This window comes from Macrotis lagotis, chromosome 3 (assembly GCF_037893015.1).
Source record: "Macrotis lagotis isolate mMagLag1 chromosome 3, bilby.v1.9.chrom.fasta, whole genome shotgun sequence".
Lineage (NCBI taxonomy): Eukaryota > Metazoa > Chordata > Mammalia > Peramelemorphia > Peramelidae > Macrotis > Macrotis lagotis.
Window position 1 is genome coordinate 228,842,200 of NC_133660.1, and position 23,715 is coordinate 228,865,914.

General features: G+C 36.3%; 1 protein-coding gene across 3 annotated transcripts in view; it reads left to right on the top strand.

Annotated features, from left to right (window-relative positions):
- Positions 1 to 23,715, top strand: part of GAK (cyclin G associated kinase) — a 145,853-nt gene that overhangs the window by 79,968 nt on the left and 42,170 nt on the right. For all 3 annotated transcript variants that reach the window (XM_074230101.1, XM_074230100.1, XM_074230102.1), the window contains exons 14-19: positions 487 to 609; positions 2,552 to 2,685; positions 9,497 to 9,691; positions 10,253 to 10,370; positions 14,879 to 14,958; positions 22,532 to 22,725. In XM_074230101.1, the coding sequence (XP_074086202.1) occupies positions 487 to 609; positions 2,552 to 2,685; positions 9,497 to 9,691; positions 10,253 to 10,370; positions 14,879 to 14,958; positions 22,532 to 22,725 (844 nt within the window). The remainder of the gene's footprint in view (positions 1 to 486; positions 610 to 2,551; positions 2,686 to 9,496; positions 9,692 to 10,252; positions 10,371 to 14,878; positions 14,959 to 22,531; positions 22,726 to 23,715) is intronic.

A 23,715-nucleotide genomic window follows, 5' to 3' on the forward strand; every position in this document is an offset into this window, starting at 1 on the left:
GGCCTTGGGCAAGCCGCTTAACCCCATTTGCCTTGCAAAAACCTAAAAAAAAAATAATTCTGAGAAAGCAACTATAGGCTTTGTAGGGACCAATAGGGGCCATGGCATACTAAAATCATTAAGAACTCCTACTGTTGGGTATAACTCTCCTTAAACTGTAAACCTCAGTTGGAATTGTTGGGTCAGAGCATCTGGATAATTCTTTTTACTATTTGATTCAAAATTGTTTCCCCAAACAGTTGAACAAATTCAAGAAATTTTATTAACAGTGAATCAGCTTGTCTGCTTTCCCACTTTCCCTATCAGTATTAAATTTTCTCCTCTTAAATTTTTTATGGCATGCAGATTTTCTTTTAAATACATTGTTTTCATATTTGCAAAAATTGATAATAGGGAAAATTAAAAATGACAGAAGATGGAATGACTTTGATGTGAAAAAACTTGTGATCACTCTTAACTGAGTCTTTTTCAAAATTTCCCCTATAGGTTTCAGAATGTGGCTGGCCAGCAAGACGTGCCCCAAGCCTTCAGAACCTTTATAACATCTGCAGGAATATGCATTTATGGCTAAAACAAGATCACAAAAATGTTAGCATTGTGCACTGCATTGTAAGTAATTTTTCCTCCAGTCTGTTTCTGGTTGCACAGAGTTAGTCTGATCCAGCATATTATGGAAGAATGATCAAATGACCTTTCCTTTGAGGAATTTTAGAAAAGGCACATTTCCTTGTGAACAGTAGACTGTGTTTCAGCCTGGTTTTAGACTTGAGTGTGGAGTAGAAGCTGGCCACTTTTGTTGATATAATATCCATGAAGTAAATAAAGAGATGCTTAGTAACTGCAGAAATGTGCCGATTCTTTTTTAAGACTTTCAGTAGTCATTTACCATGAAGTGGTTGTTTAATCACCATTTGTAAAAACCTTGAAAATTATTGGAAGTAGATGCTTCCAAAGTAGTATTTGTGTTGTATTTTTCCCTGGAGAAGGTCCAGAAAATTTCTGACTTTAAAATAATAGCTCAACAAATTAGGAAATTAAGTGGGCATTAGGAGAGGGGAAATGTAGGGTGGCTAGGTGGTGCAGTGGATAGAGCACTGGCCCTGGAGTCAGGAGGACCTGAGTTCAAATCTGGCCTCAGACCCTTAATAATTACCTAGCCCTGTGGCCTTGGGCAAGCCACTTAACCCCATTGCCTTGAAAAAACTAAAAAAAAAAGAAAGAAAGAAAAGGAGTGGGAAATGTGATCCTAAACCCTGGCAAAAGTCCTCAGCAAAGACCTTGGCTGACACAAAGCAGACCATCTCTTTAATGTTCATTATAATTGTAATGGTTTTGTCTGCATCTGTTTGCATTTATCCCCATACATAAAGTGTATTTACATGTATATTGTTGCCAGAATTTTTATGCCAACTTCATCTATATTTGTTATATTTTTATTTATCTCATTATTTTGCAATACAAAGACCAAATAATTATCTCTAGAGGGCCAAATAATTACCCAATAATTATCTCTAGTTTCACTGTACTCAATGAAAGAAAAGTGCTAAAAGGATTGCTTTAACTCTTCTCCCATGAGCACATTAGTATTATACGGATTAGTTAATTTTCAACTTAGAATTTTTTTTTCAACTTAGAATTTTCAACTTAGAAGGCAGAGGAGAGTCTTATGCTGAAGGGACAAATAGGGCAGAACAGAAGGAAAATAGGAAGGTAGTAGGAAGTCCTAGGACTAAGGAAGTAAAATTTCCCCAAAATAACTAAAGAAAAGAGACTAAAGTAGATCTTTCTCCTTTCCCCCCCAGTGCAGCCACACAAACTCTGTGTTTTAAGTGATGTCAGAGGGCCATGTGAGTTCTGGGCTTAAGCTCACAGAAGGTTAGAACTTCTGTATTACCTGAGTTTATACATGCATTAAGAATACCACATAGGGATTGAGTCTGTGAACCCTTTTGACTGTTGAACACTGTATCAAGATTTTGACATGTTCTTAAAGCTTCAGAAGTCTCAATGCAATTCAGCCTCTGTAAATGTTTATAATTGATGGTTTTGTGGTCATCAAAGAACACTTTTTGTTTTTCATAGTACATAATAAAACTGCTCCTTTAAAGTACTGATTTTATAATAAGCTGAAGCTAGAATCAACAGATTTTAGTCTATTTCTTTTAATATTTGTGTTAAAACAATGGATGAAAATTTTTAGATTTCAGTAAAAAAGATTAAGTGATAATTTTTTAGGAATAAAAATTGAAAGCTGTCTTTCAGATATTTGTAGGTCTATAGTAGATAAAGGTAGGAATCGCATAGAACACAGAAATGAATGGGGAACCTTGAGTGGTATTTGGAATTGGTTGAGAAAATTCCATTTCTTTTAATTGACATGACATGGAAATCAGTAAAGGGATATAGTAAAATGGATTTGGAGCCATTCCAGATCATTTCTTTCTTGCTTTTGCTATATGAGAATTAATTATTTAGATCACATTGTTTTCTTCTATAATGTGAATAATTGAGTTGGCAATATAAATACAATATTTTTAATAATTTATTTTAGGATGGAAGAGCAGCATCAGCTGTTGTTGTTTGCTCATTTTTATGTTTCTGTCGTCTTTTCACCACTGCTGAGGCTGCAGTTTATATGTTTAGTATGAAGCGCTGTCCACCTGGCATCTGGCCATCTCATAAAAGGTACAGTTCCACTTTGCTTCATCATTCAGTTCCTTCAATGCTGGGGTACCACAAATGCTCAAGGATTTCTTCATAACATTTTTTTCACAATAAATGTAAAATGTTTGCATAATATGATTAATTATATTAGTCCAGTCATGATTTTACATTAGTGTACTTTATTCTAAAAGTGCATTTAAAATCTTGAAAACAATAATTTGAGAATTAAGTTTTTAGTCTTGTTTCAGAGTATCATTCTTTCCTGTGTGTGAAGTCCTTAAACTAATCAGATAAAAGAAACTCCGCTGTCACATAATATGATAGAGATTATTATATGTTCAACTTCTAGTTTGTATCAAGTAGGAGTTTATAGTCATGGTTGCATGACCATTTCAAAAAAAGTTTAATGCAAAGCTAGTTATTTACTTCACTCATTTACTCATTCACCTTTCCTCATCATTCCTGGGGACTCTCAGACTTAGCTGTTGTTACTAGTGTTGAGCAGTTAAGAATTTAATGACATTATCTTTAATTCTCAAATTCACTGGTGAAAACATTAAGTAGCAAAATCTCTTAACCCTTGTGAGACATAGTACTTGTTTATCCCTCTATATGTGGATGATCTTCTAGTCTATTGGGTACACCTAAGGATTGTCCATTCTATTTCAGTTGTACTGAAATTTGGGGTTGTGGAAAGTTTAGTGGGTCTTATATCCCTTGCCTGGGGTGAGTGAGATCCTATACTGCTTCGATCTCTGTAGCCTTGATCACTTTTCTGAGCTCTAGGCCAACATCTCTCCTTACTTACAAAGCCTTGCTGTTATCAGATTCTACTGGCACATTGGGCTCAACATGTCTAAAGCTCATCATCTTTCCCCCAAAACCTGTACCCCGACTTCATTGTTTCTCTCTGGTTATATTTTTATCTATATTCATAATACTAGATACTATTTTTTATTTATTTTCAAGCAATTGTTTGATACTGTATTTTGTGGTAAAATGCATACAAACTATTTTTTTTAGCTTTTAATACTATTTTATATTTTTCTTTAATTACATATCAAGAAAATTTTTAACACTCATTTTTACAAGATTTTGAATTCAACTTTTTCTTTTTTTAATTCCTCTCCTGAAAATGGTAGGCATTTTGATATAATTTATACATGTAAAATCTTATTTTCATATTAGTCTCAGTTGTGGAAGAAGAAACAAATCAATAGGGAAAAAACCCACAAGTAAGATAAAGTAATTAAAAAAAATATGGTTTGATCTGAATTCAGAGTCCATTAGTTTTTTTATCTGGATACAAATCACATTTTCTGTCATGAGTCCTTTGTACTTATCATTGTGTTACTGATTCATTCTTAGTTGATCATCACTCAGTATTGTTGATACTGTGTATGTTATTTTCCTGGTTCTGCTCATTTTAGTTTGTTTCAGTTTGTAAATTTTTTCCAGATTTCTCTGAAATCTGTCTGCTTGTCATTTCTTGTTGCACAATAGTATTCTATTACATTCATATACCTCAGCTTGTTCAGTCATTTCCCAATTAATGGATATTCCCTCAATTTTTCATTCTTGGCCACCACAAAAAAGAACTGCTATAAATGTTTTTGTATGAATAGGTTCTTTTCCTTTTTTATTTTTCTTTTCAGGATACAGACCTAATAGTGGTATTGCTGGATAAAAAGGTATGCATAGCTTTATAACCTTTTCAGCATAGTTTGAAATTGCTCTCCAGAATGGATGAATCATTTCACAACATCAGCAGTGCATTAGTGTCCCAATTTTCCCACATCCCATTTAGTATTTATCATTTCTCTTTTCTGTAATATTAGCTAATCTGATAGGTGTGAAGTGGTTCCTCAGAGTTATTAATTTGCATTTCTTTGGTCAAAAGTGATTTAGAGCTCCTCTTCATATGTTTATTGATAGCTTTGATTTCTTCATCTAGACCTGCCTGTTCATATCCTTTGTACATTTCAGTTAGGAAATGCTGTTTACTTTCTTTTAGTCATTCTTCTTTGCTTATTATATCCTGGTATCACTAACTTCTCTCCCAGGTATCATAGAATCCTAGATTTAGGAACTGAAATGAGGTCTTCTAGTCCAGGGATGTCAAACACCAATAGAAATATGTGCTCTCCAAGCACATATTGACTTAGAAAATCACATATTGACATTATCTCTATTTATTTTAATTTATTTTTGTATATTTCCCAGTCACCTTTTAATCTGATTTAGCTGCACTTGTTGGTCCCACAGGGCCTGCAATCTATGTGTTTGGCATCTTTGATCTAGTCCAGTCCCTTCATTCTCCAGATGATATGGCAACTCAGCATGTTTAAGTGATTTACTAGAGTACCAGGTCCAACCCCAAGCCCTCTGATGCCTAGTCCAAGTCTCTCTACCATGTAACCTGGCTTCGTCACTGTATTCAGATAGCTCTTGCCAGAGACACTTAATGATGTCCTAATAAAATCCAGTGACCTTTCTTGTCCTCATCCTCCTGGTGTCTTCTGCTGTCTGAACACTGCTGACTACCTTCCTATCCTTGATGCTGACCTTCATCACCACCAACTTAAGTTATTGTAATAGCATCTTAACTTGTCCTTCTGCTTCTATATCCTTTTTCTTTCAGTTGGTTTGATCATGATTAAGATTGATCTTATGCACAGTTCTAGATATGTTATTCCCATACTCACATTATACTTATTGATTCCCTGTTTTCTGCTAAAATTCATACTCCTTAACCTGACATTTAAAGCCCTCCATAATCTGATGCCACTTTTTCCAATTTTGTTATTTTATTCTCTAATGCCAAGCACTTAAATAGTGTGCAGATCTGACCCACCAGCAACTAAGAGCCCCAGGGGACTCAGAATACCAACTGGAAAGGTTAAAAAGAGATGCACAGATGAAGGCAGTAGGGCTCTGTTATGATTAGGAGAGGTCCAAGTAGATATTTGAGGAGATTCAAAGAGAGAGAGTATTGGGGAAAACTTTATGGTGGTAGTGATATTTGAACTCAGCCTTGAAAAGAGAGGGGGGAGTATAGTGAGGGATGGAGGATGGGAGCAGTATGGTTAGTTCCTTCCCTATAACAACCCTGTGAGATAAGTAGAACAAGTTATATTTCTGCTTTACAAGTAAGGAAGGTAAGGTCCAGATAAATTCTAGAAAAAAGATGTTTGCCAGTGCTTGAAACACTTCACTCTTTCCCCAATGGCATCAATTAAAGATAAAATTTTTTTTTCAAAATCATCTTTTAAAAATCTAGTTTAAAGAGTATACTCTTATAATTTTAAGGGATGATTACTAATTTTTTTCTATCCTGTCATTTATAGTGAGCACTGAAATTTTTGACTTGAGTAATTATGGCAGCAACAGAGTCTGAGAGTATAACTATTACTGTTCTCACTTTCCCACTCTCCCCTATACCCCACCCACACATATTTTTCACTATATTATGGACTTTGGAGAAGATCTCCAAATCTTAGCCTGCAAGAGCTCCTTTGTTTGCCCAGCATTAGAAGTCAAGCATTTTTCCCTTTAATCCTGCTGGGTTTCCTATTGTTGTAGTTGTATGTCTATATTCTTTAATTCATTTTTCTTGGAAATGAAAAAATTAATTAGCTACATCCCAGGCAACTTTTTTTTTTTAGTTTTTTTAAGTTTTTGCAAGGCAATGGGATTTAAGTGGCTTGCCCAAGGCCACACAGGCTAATTAAGTGTCTGAGGCTGGATTTGGACTCAGGTACTCCTGACTCCAGGGCCGGAGCTCTGTCCACTGCGCCACCTAGGTGCCCCCCCCAGCAACTTTTTTTTTAGGTTTGTTTGTTTGTTTGGTTTTTTTTGCAAGGCAATGGGGTTAAGTGGCTTGCCCAAGCAAAAAATGCTGAATATATCAAGCCTTGGCTGGCTCAAAAAATCCCATCTTTATCAGTCCTGCTTTGAATTTATAAAACGAAGCTATATGGTCTACTGAAAAAAAACTTGATTCAAATCTCTGCCTTATTGAGGGACCTTGAGAAAATAATTTACCTCAGTTTCCTTGTCTGTAAAATTTGGAAGTTGCACTAGTTGGTCTCTTGGACATCTTCTAACCTTAGATTTATTATTTTATTGCCTTGTAATTATTTTGTTGACTTTCTAGTTTTTTTATACCCTTTAAAAATTTTAATTTTATTCATGATATTTGATCACTTGCAATAAATGATTTTGTTCATCTAAGAATTAATTTAAAAGCTTGCCTATTAAGACAATGGGGTTAAATGATTTGACCAAGGCCTCACAGTTAGGCAATTTTTTTAAATGTCTGAGGCTGCATTTGAACCCAAGTCCTCCTGACTCCATGACCGATACTCTATTCACTGTGCCACATAGCTGTCCTTCTCTTTGTGATTGTACAGACCTGTTCATTAAAAAAAATTGTGGTCAATTCATTTGCAAGCTCTGTGATCTCTTTAAAATAAAGTCTCCCTATTGGTGCAGATCACAACTCATATGTTAGAGATACAAAGAGTCAAAAAAAAAGTCTTTGCCCTTGGAGAGCTAAAGGAGGAGACAACAACTTAACAAATATGGACAAATGAATGATATACAATAAATACGAAATTATTCAGCAAAAGGAAAATGCAGGAATTGTGAGGGATTGGGAAAGACCTCCTGTAGAACTGGAATTTTAGCTGAGATTTAGAGGAATTCATCCAGTGAAGCCAAGAGGTAGAGATGAGGAAGGTGAGTATTCCAGACCTGGGGGACAGGCACAGATGTCAGCCTGGAGCTGAGAGTTTGAGTCTGATTCAAGAGTGCTGAGGTGAGGGGTGGCTAGGTGGCGCAGTGGATAGAGCACTGGCCCTGGAGTCAGGAGTACCTGAGTTTAAATCCGGTCTCGGACACTTACTAATTACCTAGCTGTGTGGCCTTGGGCAAGCCATGTAACCCCATTGCCTTGCAAAAAATAAAAAAAAAAAAAAGTACTGAGGTGGGGTGGAAAGGTAAGATGTAAAAAAGCTAGAAAGGTCAGGAGGAGTGTATGGCTAGGTTAATAAGGACTTTGAACACTAGACAGGATTTTGTATTTGGTTTTTGAGATGAGAGAATCTCTGAAATTTATTGAGTAGCAGATGACATTGTTAGACTTATGCTTTAAGAAAATCACTTTGGTGGCTGAATGGAGGATGAAGGCTAGATTGGAGTGGGAAGAGTTTTGAAGCAGGAAACCGACCATGCTCTTAGAATAGTTTGGTTGTGAGGTGATTAGAGCCTGGAGCAAAGTGGTAACAGTGTCACAGGAGACCAAGGGAGGGTATTTGAAGAGGTGGGATTGACAGGCCTTGAGGGAAGAAGGAGAGAGCTGACTTTAAGCCATTTTGGTTAGGTGATCCTGGGCCAGTCACTTTACTGTCTCAGTGCTCTGGGAAGTCTAGGAAGATCAGAAGTTGGAGAGCAGTGACTGTTCTGTATTAGTAGAGGGTGTTTTTCATCAGTTTCATAGCAGCTGAATCAGGGCTGCTGTCACCTATGTTTAGGAACCTTTGAAACTTTTGCCCCATGTTTTGAATGTGTTCTAGCCTTTTCCCTAATCAGTTCTTGGTTCTACTCATTGTTCATCTGTACTGGGTGTGAAAATTTCGAAAGCACACGTACATTTACACTCATTCCACATTCCTTAAAAACTAGGGAGTATAAATATATATATTTATGAACACTTTCAGATTGTTGTTGATTTTAATTATAATAGCCAGTCTTCATATAACATTTCACAATTTGCCAAGTGCTTTTTTCTGTATTCTCTTATTTGATCACAATCACTGTGAGGTAGGTACTGTTTTGTCTGCATTTTATAGGTGAAGAAACCAACATTGAAAGGTTAAGTGACATGTAGAATCACACAGCTAGACTTTGAGACAGGCTTCCAGCCCACCTCTTCCTGGTTCCAAGGTCATTGATCAGAATGTCATCTGAGGCAAAAGAGGAGCCCTGTCAAAGCAGAAATAGCAATGTCTTAACTTTCCTTTCATCTGAGACATTTCAGGTGATTTGATTAGCCTGATGAACCTCATTCTTCATAAAAATATTTCTAATTTATGAATAGCCAAGGGAGATGTTTCCTGAACTCTTGAAGGACTCATTATCTTTGTTTCTTTTGTATTTAATACATGCTGGCCAGGTGTTATTAGCTAATTCTTCATATATTTGCATTATTTTCTCAGACTGTAAGGTCCTACAAGACAGGGGCCATAACTATATCCCCTAAAATGCCAAGATTATAGCAGCTTCTTTGTGAATATTGGTTGATTGATGCCTGTAGCTTCTCAGTTAGTTCACTTCTAGTGTGAAAGCATTCTCTTAATCTTTATCTCTCTTCCTCTATCACTAGAGGGCTAGTGCCTGTGTGGCTGTCTGTGTGCCTGTGTCTCCTCCACGTGCTTCCCAGATTGTCCGTCTAGGACTAACATTGTTTCTGGTTGTAGAGTTGGTTTTGTTGCCTCATAGGCTCTGTCTCTGAATCAGTTGGATTGGGTTTTTTTTTTCTTGTTTGAAATGATGACATTTGAAATGAGATGAACTTTATTATAGCTTTCTTAAAGTATCTGTTTTAATGAATCTTTGAGCTAAATTAATATGTTATAGTGAGCTGCCTCATAGGCTCGTTTCTGAATCAATTGGGTGTTTTTTTCTTGTTTGAAATGATGACATTTGAAATGATGATGAACTTTATTTGAGCTAAATCAATATGTTGTAGCGAGCAGCCACCTTGCACTGTAAACTTTGTATCCTTGGTCTACTAAGTTGACTCTGTGTTTGGTGCTCTTTGGTTTTATAGGTATATAGAGTACATGTGTGACATGATGGCAGAAGAGCCCATTATTCCTCATAGCAAACCAATCCTTATTAAAGCAGTTGTGATGACACCAGTACCCTTGTTCAGCAAGCAGAGAAATGGCTGTAGACCCTTTTGTGAAGTCTATGTGGGAGATGAACGAGTGACTACTACATCTCAGGAGTATGATAAAATGAAGTAAGTTCAGAAGAGTACATCCTTTATTAACATTTATGAGTTGGTATTTCTGTGCTGGAGGACCTGTCAGTTTGTTATTAGAATTAGTTCTGTGTCTGATAGTCATTGATCATTTGTAAGATGATCAGACTTTATTTTGGTGTAGTGTATCTGAATAAACAAAACCCCCTAGGATTTGAAGGTATAGTTATGCAAGGTGAAATAAAATTAGAAATTAGTCAGGCATTAGAAAATTCAGAGACTGTAAACTATTTTTACGATTTTTATTGTCTACTTAAATTTTGCTGAAAACAATTTATTGTAGATAAAAGAAAATATTTCTGGAAATTTTTCTCCCCAAAAGACCAAAATCTGTCAGTTAAGAAAATTTGTGACTTTATGAATTTTTCATTTTAGAAAAATCTTAATATCTTTAGGAAATGCATTTCTTATGTCTTTGAGTATAATTTTTTTGGTTAGATTATAAATTTGGCTTCAAGATGGGGATCTTCAGTATAACAGATATCTCTTTTTAAATAAAACACAATTATGTAAACAATTATCTCTATTTCTTTTATTTAGGGATTTTAAAATTGAGGATGGAAAAGCAGTAATTCCGTTGGGCATAACAGTCCAAGGTGATGTACTTATTGTAATTTATCATGCAAGATCAACACTAGGAGGAAGGTTGCAAGCAAAGGTAATAACTTAAGAGACCTTATCTTTTCCACCACTTGCCATATGTTAATCACTCCCTTTTTCTATTAGCAGCAGCTAGTTCTTCTAAAAGAATTTAATTGTATCATTATATGAGTTCTAAATACCTGGGCTACTCAATATTGTTATCTGTTGTTTTTCAATCATATTCAACACTTTGATGCCATTTGGAGTTTTCTTGGCAAAGATACTGAAGTGAGTAATTTGTGATTTCCTTCTCCAGCTCATTTTACAGAAGAGGAAACTGAGGCAAACAGTTACTGTTTGTGACCAGGGTCACATAGCTAGTCAGCGTCTGAGGCCGGAATTCAAATTTAGGAAGATGAGTCTTTCTGACTCTAGGCCCAGCACTCTCTCCATTGTGCCAAATGTTATTTGAAGCATAAAAAGAAGTAGATAAACATATAGTTGGGGATACCAGAGACAACTAAATGAAGTAATTTGAGAACACTGAGAATTCAATTTGAGAATTCTTTCTTTAGTGCCTTCTTTGTGCCAGACACTGTGTAACACACTGAGGGTGCCAAGATACACCTCGTGTGTGCAGCTTAGTAAATACAAGGCCGTTAGTTTAGAAAGAGGAGGCTCCAAGAATTGGGGAGGTGATAGGGGGATCAGCTTCACTGGGATCCTGATACCTAAAGTAAGCCCTGAAAGAACCTAAGAGTTCTAATGGTGAGGACAGTGAAAAAAAGAGTGCAGCTAAAGCTTTTGCAGACACAGAGAGACAAACTCTTTGGAGAGCAGGTAGAGGACTCTTTGATGTAAACAGAGAGTGTATAAAGAGACAGAATAGGAAATAAATCTTAAAGGTAGTTTGGGGGCCTGATTGTGGAGACTTGTGATGGTAAGGGGGTAGAGTTTATATTTTAGCCTATGTGCACTAGGGAACCATTGAAATTTTTGAATAGCGGATGATCATTTTTCTCTCACAGAATACTAATTTGTCAGGTTTTTACAAAATAAATGATTTGAAGGAGGGGAGTAATTTCAGGTAGGAAGAAATTAAAATGTTAATGTAATAGTCTAGGTTAGAGAGGATGGGGCCTAAATGAGGGTGATGGCCATATAAAAATAACAGCAATAGTAATAGTGTTTATATAGTATTTTAAGGTTTGTAGAGTGCTTCATGGATATTTTTTCTTTTAAGCCTCACAACTCTTGAGACACAGGATCTTTTTTTTTTGCCCTCATTTTACAAATGAAGAAAGATTAAGTAAGTGGCTTGTGTAGGGTCACTTAGCTATTGTTTGAGGTTGAATTTGTTATATAATGTTTTATTTGTTTTCCAATTATAGACAATAGTGGTTGCTACCTATCATTTTTTGGTAAGGTTTTGAATTTTACAATTTCCCTCTCCCTTCCCCCCCATAGAATTAATCTGATAAATCAGAATCAATCTGATAGTGTTTCCATGCTATGTATTGATCAAATTTGAATGTGTTGAAAGAAAAAAACATATCCTTGAGGAAGAAAGAAAATATTAGGGAAAGTAAAATTATGTTGTACATAAAACAATTTATTTAAAATAATTGAAAGTAATAATCTTAGTTTAAACTCCATAGTTCTTTCTCAGATCCCCTAAAATTGTCCCTGATTATTGTACTGATGGAATGAGCAAGTCCATCAAGGTTGATCATCACCCCATGTTCTTGTTGTTAGTATGTACAATATTATTCTGGTTCTGCTCATCTCTCTCAGAATCAATTCATGCAAGTCTTTCCAGGCTTCTCTGAAATTCCATCCCTCCTGATTTCTAATAGAATAATAGTGTTCCATCACATTCATATACCACAATTTGTTCAGCCATTCCCCAATTGATGGGCATACTCTTGATTTCCAATTCTTTGCCACCACAAACAGCTGCTATGAATATTTTTGTACAAGTGATGTTTTTACCCTTTTTCATGATCTCTTCAGGGTATAGACCCAGTAGTGGTGTATTGCTAGATCAAAGGGTATGCACATTTTTATTGCTCTTTGGGCATAATTCCAAATTGCTCTCAAATATGAACTTAGGCCCTTCTGATTCCAAGGTTCTATCCACTGTGCCACCTAGTTGCTCCTCTGTGCTCTCTTACTTGGATATCTCAACTTCTCTGAGTTTAATTATCATTCCAATGATGATGATTCATGGATTGAACTTTCTAGCCTTTTCTTTTATCTTGTGTTCTAGACTCAACATTATCAACTGCTTTATGTACATTTCCAATTTGATGTCTGGTTGGCATTACATACTCCAAATGACTACAGCAGAACTTATTATCTTTTTATTTCTCTTCTTCTCTTCTGAACTTCTTAACTGTCAAATTTGCTGCCATTCTTCCAGTCAACTTAGTGTCATCTTGGACTCCTTACTCAAACTCCTCATCACAAAATATGTCATTTTGATCTTCATAGTGTCTAACCCTTCACTTAGCTCTCACTCATACTCTCATCACCTGGCACTGACTTCCTAATTCATTTGCCCTGCTTTTCTCCCTCACTGTCACCTTTTAATCTCTTTGATTTTCCTCAAGACTTAGATCAAAACCTATTTGCCCTACTTTCTTTTTCTTAGCTCCTAATATGGCCTTACCCTCTTAGAGTGACTGCCTTCAGTCTGTTTTCTATAAATATGATATCTATTTTGTTTTTTACAGGTTGGTTCCTACATTAGAATGTGAGTGTCCCAGGGTAGGCACTAAGTTCTAAACATTTATTCAGTATGTACTACGTGCTTGTAGGTGCAAAGAGAGGTAAAGGACAGTTCTTGCCCTACAGGAGTTCACATTCTAATGGGCAGACAGATAGGCTATATATAAGCAGGATAAATAGGAGGTTTTATGAGAAAAGAGCTTTGTAATTCTTAAAGCACTATAGAATTGTTAGTTACTGATCTAGTAAATCCTATGTACTTAAGTTAACACCATTTAGTAATCTGAATTTGGAATTGATCCATTAGTCTTTGGCCTTTCATTTAATACTAGTCAAGTCTGAGATTTTTAAATGTAAAAAACTCCTAGGTACTTGAATATTTGGCTCATTTCTGCAGCTTCAAGTATCCTGGAATAAAATTCTCCTCATTTTCTGATAGACTTTTGTGGAATTAGGCTTAGTCTCACTAAAAGTATTTGTAATTATTGGTGATAATCATTGATAGAAGTAATCATCCAAACTTGTGAGTCATTTCAGTTGATCTAGCTGTTGTTACAGCCTTTTTTTTTTTAATTTAAAATTTTAAATGAATAAAAACTTCTGTAACAAATCTGCATAATCAAGAACAACTGAATAATTATGAGTCCTTGGCTCAGAACATTTTATGGTTGGCCAACTTCAGAACACGATCCTGGAGTCAGGAGGACCTGAGTTCAAATCCAGTCGCAAACCCATATCAGTTACCTAGCTGTGTGACCGTGGGCAAGTTGCTTAGCCCCATTGCTTTGCAAAAACTGCCCCCCCATAAGAAAATGCTGATACTAGTATTAGTAATATAGAGGTTGACCTAGTGGCTTGAGGGCCAGGCCCGTAGCCAGGAAGATATAATTTGAAACCCAGCTTCTGGCAATTATTATCTCTGACCAAGACAATTAACTCTTTCTTTGAGCCTTAGATGCCTCATCTCCAAAATGAGAGTAACATTTCTATTTCCTTCCTTGTAAGGTAGTTTTGAGGCTTGAATAAGATCTCTAACACTTTAACATGCTGTTGTCAGTGTTGTTTTTTTTTTAATTCCTCTGTATCCTGGTCATCAATGTATGTCAGCATTATAATCATTTGGAGTTAGCAAATATTATTCATTTCGTATTTGCTCTTCTTTGGGTATTTCTTCCAGAGCTAGTGAGTTAAAATCAATATAGTTTTGTAGAATCCAAGATCAGTAATAAACTCATTAACAAATTTCATTTCAGTTTAGTTAGAGTAGTTAGAGGAGCTGACAATGGTAATGGAGTAGGTGGTCCTTAAGCAACATGGCAATAGCCCCACTATCATGGGGTAGAAATAGAGAATGACCAGTGACTCCCTAAAGGGTGTAAATCCTGAGAACTCTGGAAACCCTTAGAGAATAGGGAATGAACCAATGATTTGCTCAAATTACTGGTCACTGATTGAGTGACCCACCAGTTCACATATTTGAAATGTTTATTCTCCTTATACTTTCTGCATGTGTCCCCTGTGTGCCTGGGAGCAAATGTAGTATTTGCATTTCTCATGAGACTATGCTGTGAGAATTGTCCCATTTGGGTTAAGTTTATCTTCACAAAGTCCTTTGCCTTTTAAACACGCACAGTTAAAGATTATAAGTAAATTTTAATTGCGTGTTAGGAAAAAATCAATTAATTTTTAAAGTTAAATAGTGTTAATGAAAGTATTCTTTAGCTTGCACATTGTCCACTGTTAAAATATTTTCACTGCAGTACCATAGCAGAGAAGGAAAATGGAGGGAGGCTTGTTAGACTGAAAGTATGGTACTTTTATTTGGTTTATAATCTCTTTATTTGTCTTTCCCAGATGGCTTCAATGAAGATGTTTCAGATTCAGTTCCACACAGGCTTTGTACCCCGAAATGCTACAACTGTGAAATTTGCCAAGTAGGTTAAAGTTGGACACTGGATTTGGGGGAGAACTTGTTCTTGTTGGGGTTAGGTAGACTACCTTGCTAAGGATGGAGCAAATATTTGAAAATATTGTGTAAATGAAATTAAAAGTTCCAATGTAAAAGTTGTAAAAATAGCAGTAACATAACAATTAAAGGGAACCACACATTGTTGAGTTTGATTCAGTATGGGGGTTAAAGAAAGTCTAGGTATCATTGACAAAACAAGATGGATGCAATCTGCGTTGCAGTTTATGGAAAATAATTGTCATCATTGGCCTTCACTGATAGTTGAGCACTTCTTGTGCCAATTTTTTCTTCAGTTTTTACCAGACTACTCAAATTCTTTACTTTCTACTACTCAATGTTGTAGCTGGTTTAATGTTTTTGATTTATTTTTATACCATATTTCTCAATCTTTATATTAACTATTTTTTATCCCTTCTTTTTTTATTACACTTACCCTTTTCATCTATTTTTTTTTAATCTGATGTTTCCTTTGTCTCTTTATCTTTTAAAATTTCTTCCTTTTCTTTTAGAGTTATCTCTATTGCCTTGGCAGGCGATACTCATTTGTGTTTTTTTTTAACTTTGTATAAATAACCCACCCTGCACTTATCACTTGTAATGTCAAAGCTCATGTCATTGCCCTCTTTGGTCATCTTTGAATAACATCTTAGATTGATGCCTTAGATGACCTGAGAGTTGGAAAATTTTCCTTTGTTCTAGTGTGCACAAATCAGAAGAGAGAACTACTCTGACTGTAATAATAGAGACTGAACTAGATAGACAGGATTAGGGAGTTTGATAACTCCTCACATTCACATAGTGCTGAAAAACTCCCAGAGTGTTTTGCATGTATTTTATTTGTATAATTAGGAAGTGGGAACAGGCAATGAAGAAATGAAGAATTTGGATAAAATGAACTGCCATCAAAAAAAGCTGCCAGACAAAACTGAATTTCAGCATAAGGACTGGGTACATTTTGGATTAAAGTTATTGATGAATCAGTTGATTCATTGAGGGATTTTTAAATTACCCCATACCAATAGAATTATAATTATAATCCAAGAAAATTTCATTCTTTTTATTCAATAGCATATATTTAAATGTGGGATCTACAGGTGGAAATTTTACCTAGTTTATCCTGGTCTATATTTTATATATTTAAATTGCTAGGTACTAATTTTGTGCAAAGATTTGTGCTAAATATTTAGGATCCAAACATGATAGTCCTTCAAGTTACTGTTATCCATATATAGTATCAAAATTATCAGGCATGAAGCTTAATCATGGATTCAAATCCTCACTTTCTCACTTCCTAGCTCTGAAATCTTGAGCAAGTTTCAGCTTCTCTGAGTCCCAGTTTCTTCATTAATAAAATGGAGATGCCTATTGCATCAACTTCAACACAGTTAAGAAACTGAAATGAAATTCTGTACGTAAAACATTTTATCCCTCAAGTGCTGTATGTGATTGCTGATGAACTTTCATTGTTGTTATTTGCTGAATAACCCTCCTTTATGCCCTGAATTCAGAAGATGCTTGAGTGACATTTACAGTGATGTAAAGTACTCTTGACCACCATTTTTTGGCATTTATATAGAAAATATGCCTACCTGAGTAAATAAAAATCTAGTTGCTGCCATTCTGCTATAACTTTCTAAATAAGACACCTACTCTCATTCTTATTATTGCAATGACGGAAAGGTCTCTAACAAACACTCCTATAAGGACTTGTTTGTAGATATTAAACTGTCTTCTTCCAGAAGGTACTCACTTCTTCATGAGGTAGTGCCTATAGACCAGCCTATTTTTAGTTCAATATCCTGGACATATCATGTCTTAAAACAATATTCCCAGGTAACTAAGAGCTACTACTTTAAGATGGTGCTTGTTATAACTTGGTGATTGTCATATAAAATGAAGAATTAGGGCTAGTTGATTTTGAAGGTTCCTTTATTTTTGTCATTCTAAGCCTGATTCTCTGCTTTGATTCCTGTTCCAACCAGTGGGAGAGTGTAAGGAACAGTAAGTGCCTCTGGATTGCTAAATGTTAAAGCTCATGTTGGGACCCATTGATGAGTACATCCTGCTCATAAGACTTTCATTTTTCCCTCATCATCTCTGTGGGCTAAGGACAACTCCTGCCCACCTTTGCAGCTCAGAGGTTCAGGGCTGGGGAAGGGGTTTCTATGGGGGCTGTAGGAGGAGGAGGAGATGGAAGGGAAAGATAGTCTTCACCTCTCTCTCTCTCTCTCTCTCTCTCTCTCTCTCTCTCTCTCTCTCTCTTTCTTTTTCCTTTTTCTGTCTATCCTTTTACTTTGTTCCTTTCTGTATTCTTTGATCTCTCCTTCTGTCTCTTCTTCCTAATTTATAAATCAACCTTAAGCATTTCATAATATGGTCTATGAGCCTTATACAAAAAACTTGTTAACTCTCCACTCATGAATTATCCACTTTGGGGTGGTTCATAAGGATAAATCAGCGGCCTTTATTTCTTGATGTGTAAAAAATGAAGGATGAATATTAGAGACTCCTTCATGGCCCTTCTAGCTTTGACATTTTGCATGTATTCTCACTTTAGAATTGCTATTGATTCTATTGCTTATTCTGCCAAAATTTATCGGCATCATTACAATCTCTGGTTCTCTTTAAGATAATATCTTATATTTTTATGGTTTTCAACACTTTGACATAAATATTGCTCAGAAGTAACTAGCAAGAGAGATCTTTGAAATGAAAAGTATGGTAAAAGTATGAATTGAGCAGATCTTCCTATATTCAGGCTTTGCTGTGGTGGCAAGATTATGTTTTTCCATTTCATCAGAATGTCAGGAATTGAGTTGGGAGGCAGGGAAAGAGTAGAAGGAACAAAGTTGTCAGCTTTCCAGCTTCTCCCAAGTCAAATGTTTATTACTGAGCTTCATTATTTTTCTTGAGATAAGATGAATTTCCACAAAAACATTCCAAAGGCAAGGGATTTGACCATTCAGTTTTGTGTTACTCTTATACAGGTTCCTGAAAACTGATTTAGATTATCGACAGTTAACTGACTATAAAACTAAAAATGAACATTTCAAAGTTGAGCCTTTGATGAATATTCCCCAGATGGTTGGTAAAATGTTCAGACTAGTAAATATGCTAAGAATATTTGTCCAGGGGGGACAGAGCCAAGATGGTGGAGTGAAGGCAGCATTTCCTAGAAACTCCTTCCCCCCAAACCTCCAAAAGCCAACAAATTATGACTAGCCAAAATTTAGAGGGGCAGAAGCCACAGAATGATTGAGTGGTACATTTTCCTAGTCCAAGCTAACCTAGAAATTCCAAGGGAAAGGTGTGTTTCACCAGGACCGGAGGGTTGAAAAAAAAGCTGTGGCTGCAGTGCAGCCTAGCCCAGTGCAAGCATCACCAGCAACAGCTTGAAGGGGCTGTGAGAGAACTCTACTACACCATAATGAGTGTAGAGTGAGGAGCACTGGCTTCAGAACCTGCAGCGAAATGGGAGAAACCAGCTTGCACCTCCAGAGCACAGCCCACAGACGGTAATGGGATCAGGGGATACTGCAGAAATCTCTCTGCTCTCCCTGGGGCAGGACTCTGCTGTTTGCCCACACTCAGATCCAGGTTGCAGTTTGGCTGTCCATACTAAGATAGCAGGGCCCCTCCTCACAGCTCCAGGGCAGAGGGTAGTGCTGTGGTCATCTACATGTCAAAGCACAGGCAGAGAGCATAAGACCTTGGAGGAATAAAGGTCCCAGTTGAGTGTCCCAAAAAAACTCCCCAAAGCATGTGTCCCAGTAATATTCAAAAGCTCTCAGTAAGCATCCCCAAACCAGGCACAGGCTGGAGAAAAGAGTAAACAGAAAAAAAGAGGAATACCATTGAGAAATTCTTTGTCTATGATCCCAAGAATCCTCAATTTGAAGATGAGGAAGTACAAGCTCCTGTATCTAAAGACTCCATGAAAAATGGAAGCTGGGATTAGGCTATGACAGAGATCAAAAAAGATTTTGAAAATCAAGTAATTGAGATAGAAGAAAAATTTGGAAAAAGAAATGAGAGAGATGCAGGAAAAACATGAAAAAGAAGTTAGCAGCTTAGTCAAGGAGATCCAAAAGAATGCTGAAGAAAATAACATGTTAAAAACCCAGCATAGGTCAAATGGAAAAAAGTTCAAAAAGTTATTAGGAGAATAATGCTTTAAAAAGCAGAATTGGCCAGATGGAAAAGGAGATAGGAAAACTCTGAGGAAAACAAATCCTTCAGATGTAGAATGGAGATAAAGAAAGCTAATGACTTTACGAGAAATCAAGACACAATACGTTAACACCAGAAGGACGAAAAATTAGAAGAAAATGTGAACCATCTTATTGAAAAAACAGCTGATCTAGAAAACAGATTCAGGAAAGATAATTTAAAAGTTACCTGAAAGCCCTGATGAGGAAAAGAGCCTTGACCTCATTTTTAAAGAAATCCTACAGGAAAGTTGCCCCTCTAGAAGAAGAGGGCAAAATAGAAATTGAGAGAATACACCATCTCCCCTGGAATGAGATAAAAAAACGCCCGAGGAATAACAGCCAAATTCCAGAACACCCAAGTCAAAGAGAAAATATTTCAAGCAACCAGAAGGACACAATTCAAATATTGTGGAATTGCAGTTAGGATCACACAGGACTTGAGTAGGAACTACGTTAAGGACTTAAAGGGCTTAGAATATAACATTCCAAAAGACAAAAGAGCTTGTAATGCAACCAAGAATCAACTACCCAGCAAAACTGAACATCCTTTTCCAGGGGAAAAGATGGACTTTCAATGAACCAGGGGCATTTCAAATGTTCCTGTTGAAACGACCAGAGCTGAACAGAAAGTTTGATCTTCAAATACAGGACTCAGGTGAAGCATAGAGAGTGGAGGAGAATATGAGGACTTGATGATGAACTGCATGTATTTCTGCATACAAAAATGATGCTGATGATACTCATTTGAAACTTCTCATTTGATAGAGCAGGTAGAAGGAGTTTTTTATAGATGAAGCACAGGACAGAGCTGAATTTGAAGATATATTGTAAGGATGGAGTCAATGGCTAAAAGGGAAATGCACTGGGAATAAGGGAAAGAAGAGGTGGAATAGGCTAAGATTTCGTATAAAAGATATATATATATATATATATATATATATATATATATATATAACAATGAGCTTTTGCAATGATAATGGAAGGGGGAGGGGGGGAGGAGAAATGAGGGAACCTTCACTCTCAGAAATGGCTCAGAAAGGAGAAGGGGGGGAAGGAGAGGATACGGGTGATAGAGTAGAGGGTAGATGATAGGAGAGAATAGTCAGATATAACACATTTCCTTTTTTACTTCTTGCAAGGGGCTGGGATTAGGTGGCCTGTCTGGAACTACGGGACTAGGTGGTTGCTGGGTCTCAGCGGTGGTATGTAGACTCCGGGCCTCTTGACCTCAGGGCTGGTGATCAGTCTGTTGTGCTGCTCAGCCACCCTAAAGTACATTTTATTGTTTTGTTTTGTTTTGTTTTGCAAGGCAAACGGGGTTAAGTGGCTTGCCCAAGGCCACACAGCTAGGTAATTATTAAGTGTCTGAGATCGGATTTGAACCCAAGTACTCCTGACTCCAAGGCTGGTGCTTTATCCACTACGCCACCTAGCTGCCCCCTAAAGTAAATTTTAGAAGAGGGACAGAGTGAAAGGAGAGAGAAAAATATAATATGTGGTAGTGGGGAAGAATGGATGGAGGGAATTACAATCAGCAATCACAGCAGTGCAAAAATATGGAAGTGGGGGCGGCTAGGTGGTGCAGTGGATAGAGCACTGGCCCTGGAGTCAGGAGTACCTGGGTTCAAATCTGGACTCAGATACTTAATAATTACTGAGCCACGTGACCTTGGACAAACCACTTAACCCCATTTGCCTTGCAAAACCCTAAAAAAACATGGAAGTAACTTTTATGATGGATTTATCCACCAGAGACAGAGCTGATGATATCAGGACACAGAATGAAACATGAATTTTTTTTCTTTTTATTTCTCATGAGGGTCTATTGTTTTTTGAGGGGAGGGGGTATTATGTTTACTCTTAAACAAGAATATTTTTAGTAATGTATTTAAAAAAACCATCACTTGGACAAAAATATTCATAGCAGCTCTGTGGTGGCAAAGAATTGGAAATTAATGTAAATGTCCTTCAATTGGGGAATTGCTTAACAAAATGTGGTATATGTATGGTATGGAACACTACTGTTCTATTAGAAACCAGGAGGGATGGGAATTCAGGGAAGCCTGGAGGGATTTGCATGAACTGAATGCTGAGCGAAATGAGCAGAACCAGAAAAACACTGTGCACCCTAGCAGCAACATGGGGGTGATGACCAATCTTGATGGACTTGCTCATTCCTTAGTGCAACAATCAGGCACAATACTTTATTTTTCTTCCTTAAGGATATAATTTCTCTCTCATCACCTTCAACTTAGATCAATGTATACCATGGAAACAATATAAAGACTAACAGACTGCCTTCTGTGGGGGGTGGGGGGAGGGAAGCAAGATTAGAAAAAAAATTGTAAAAAATTCAAAATAAAAGAAAAAGAATATTCATCCAGAGTTCTAGACTTTGAGTCTGAAGGTCAGCATTTGAATTCTGATTTTGCTATATTCATCATTGTGAGGACAGGGGCAGATCTACTCAGTTTCTACATTTGTAAAACGTGTATAATAATTGTTGCAGTACATAACCTTATGGGGGTGTTGTAAGCATTGAATAAGAAACATATTTTGCAAACTTAGAGAACCATATAAATGTCAGCCATTATTTATATTTTCTCCCCACAATGGTAGAGGTCCTCAAACATATTCAAACCATGTGCCTGGACATATCTGCCATGGAGATATTGTCATTCCTCCCCTGTTGGAAGTAACTTAGAATTTCCTTAGGAAATGTCTGAATTAGATGGAGAAAGCAGTGGAAGGAACAAAGAGGCACCTCACTGCTGAGCAGAGAAAATCTGAAACAATTCATTTCAATTATAACAAGAATAGCAAACCTATCTAGTGTGCCAGAGAGACTGAACAGCTGATACTCTGCTCTGAGGAAGTAGCCTATATCTCAACACTTCGGCAACTATATCTCAACAGATACGTTTTCTCCCTAGAATATGGTACTGCTTCAGACCCTTTATTTTGTTTGTAGAGTTACACATATTTTTGAAAAAGTTTGACTATACAGGTAGAAATTCTAACTTTTTATGTCATGGACTGCATTGACTGGTAATTCAGCCTCTAGATCCCTTATCAGAATCATGTTTTTAAATGTATAAAATATGTAGGATTCAAATGAAATCATTTACATTGTATTTTTTTAAGCCAGGGTAAGAATACTTGATCTAAATGGAGAGAATGTCATTCAGGATAAGTGTTTCTCTCTTGTTTGGAACACACATTCTTGATTTAAATTTTTTTTTATTGAGTTTAAATGTGATATAATGATGTTGGTAAATTTCTTAAAGTTAATTATGATTGTGTGCTTGTTATCTTAATTGTCTTTAGGTATGATCTAGATGCATGTGATATTCAAGAGAAATACCCTGATTTATTTCAAGTGAATCTTGAGGTAGAAGTGGAACCTAGAGACAGACCAAGTCTTGAGACTCCACCGTGGGAAAACTTAAATATGAAGGGGCTGAATCCAAAAATTTTGTTCTCCAGTCGAGAGGAGCAGCAAGACATTTTGTCTAAATTTGGTAAAACTATTATTTGAATTGATGAAATTTGTACTTTTATTTTCTTACATACTCAGAGAAATTGTATATTTGAATGCTTATCTCTTGACAAAGTTAGCTGTGATTATTAACTTACTGCACTGTCAGTTGGGTTTTTATTTTTATTTTTTAATGAGGAAACCTCCAGAGTATAATTTGGGCTTTATTGTTCACTGTGTTTTTCCACTTACTGGTTTACCCCTTGCACATATTATGTAATGTTGTCCATTTTAAGGTTTTCAAATCCCTACCTGCCTTCAGACTGTCTAGATGAGAACAAATATTATGTTATTTTGAAATTAGTCAGGCTTAAACCCATTCCAGGGGTCAGTCTATTTCTAGATAGTCCAGCAACTTTCTGAATAGGTCCTTGAGTGGTCTTACTAGGTCTTGCATCTAAGAAGAGGTAACAGTTAAGTCAGGAATTTTCTTTTATGTGTGACTGTTTTATTCTCTCCTTTACAGTAACCACAAGGGGACTTAGCATTGCCACTTGTTTTGACTGCCTGATTTTTCTATAACTACATCTGCTGGGGATGATAAGCTTTTTGTATTTTGTTCCATTCTTCCTAATTTATTTTTTGAATAGGTTTATGACGTATTCAAAACTGATTTGAGAAAAAAAATCTTATGTTTTCATGTTAAAAAAGTGGGAAAATAGTATCCAATAATATCCATAGTTAATTTCAGAACACTCCATTAAAATTAAATAATATTTTATATGTTCTGATATAGCTTTTAAGACAGCATAACTTTTTTAGATATATAGAAAACTTTTTAGAAGTAGAAAATAATTATACAAATCATTATTCAGATTTTATTTTCATATCAGTCACTGTCAGCCATTGAAACCTGTGAGGTAGAGGAAGAGGGAGAAGGGGGAGGTGAATAGGTTTCTTATCTCCTCTTGTTTCAAGTGATTGCCATTAAACATTCTGATGCCAAGTGATTTGGAAGTTATTTCCATGTTGC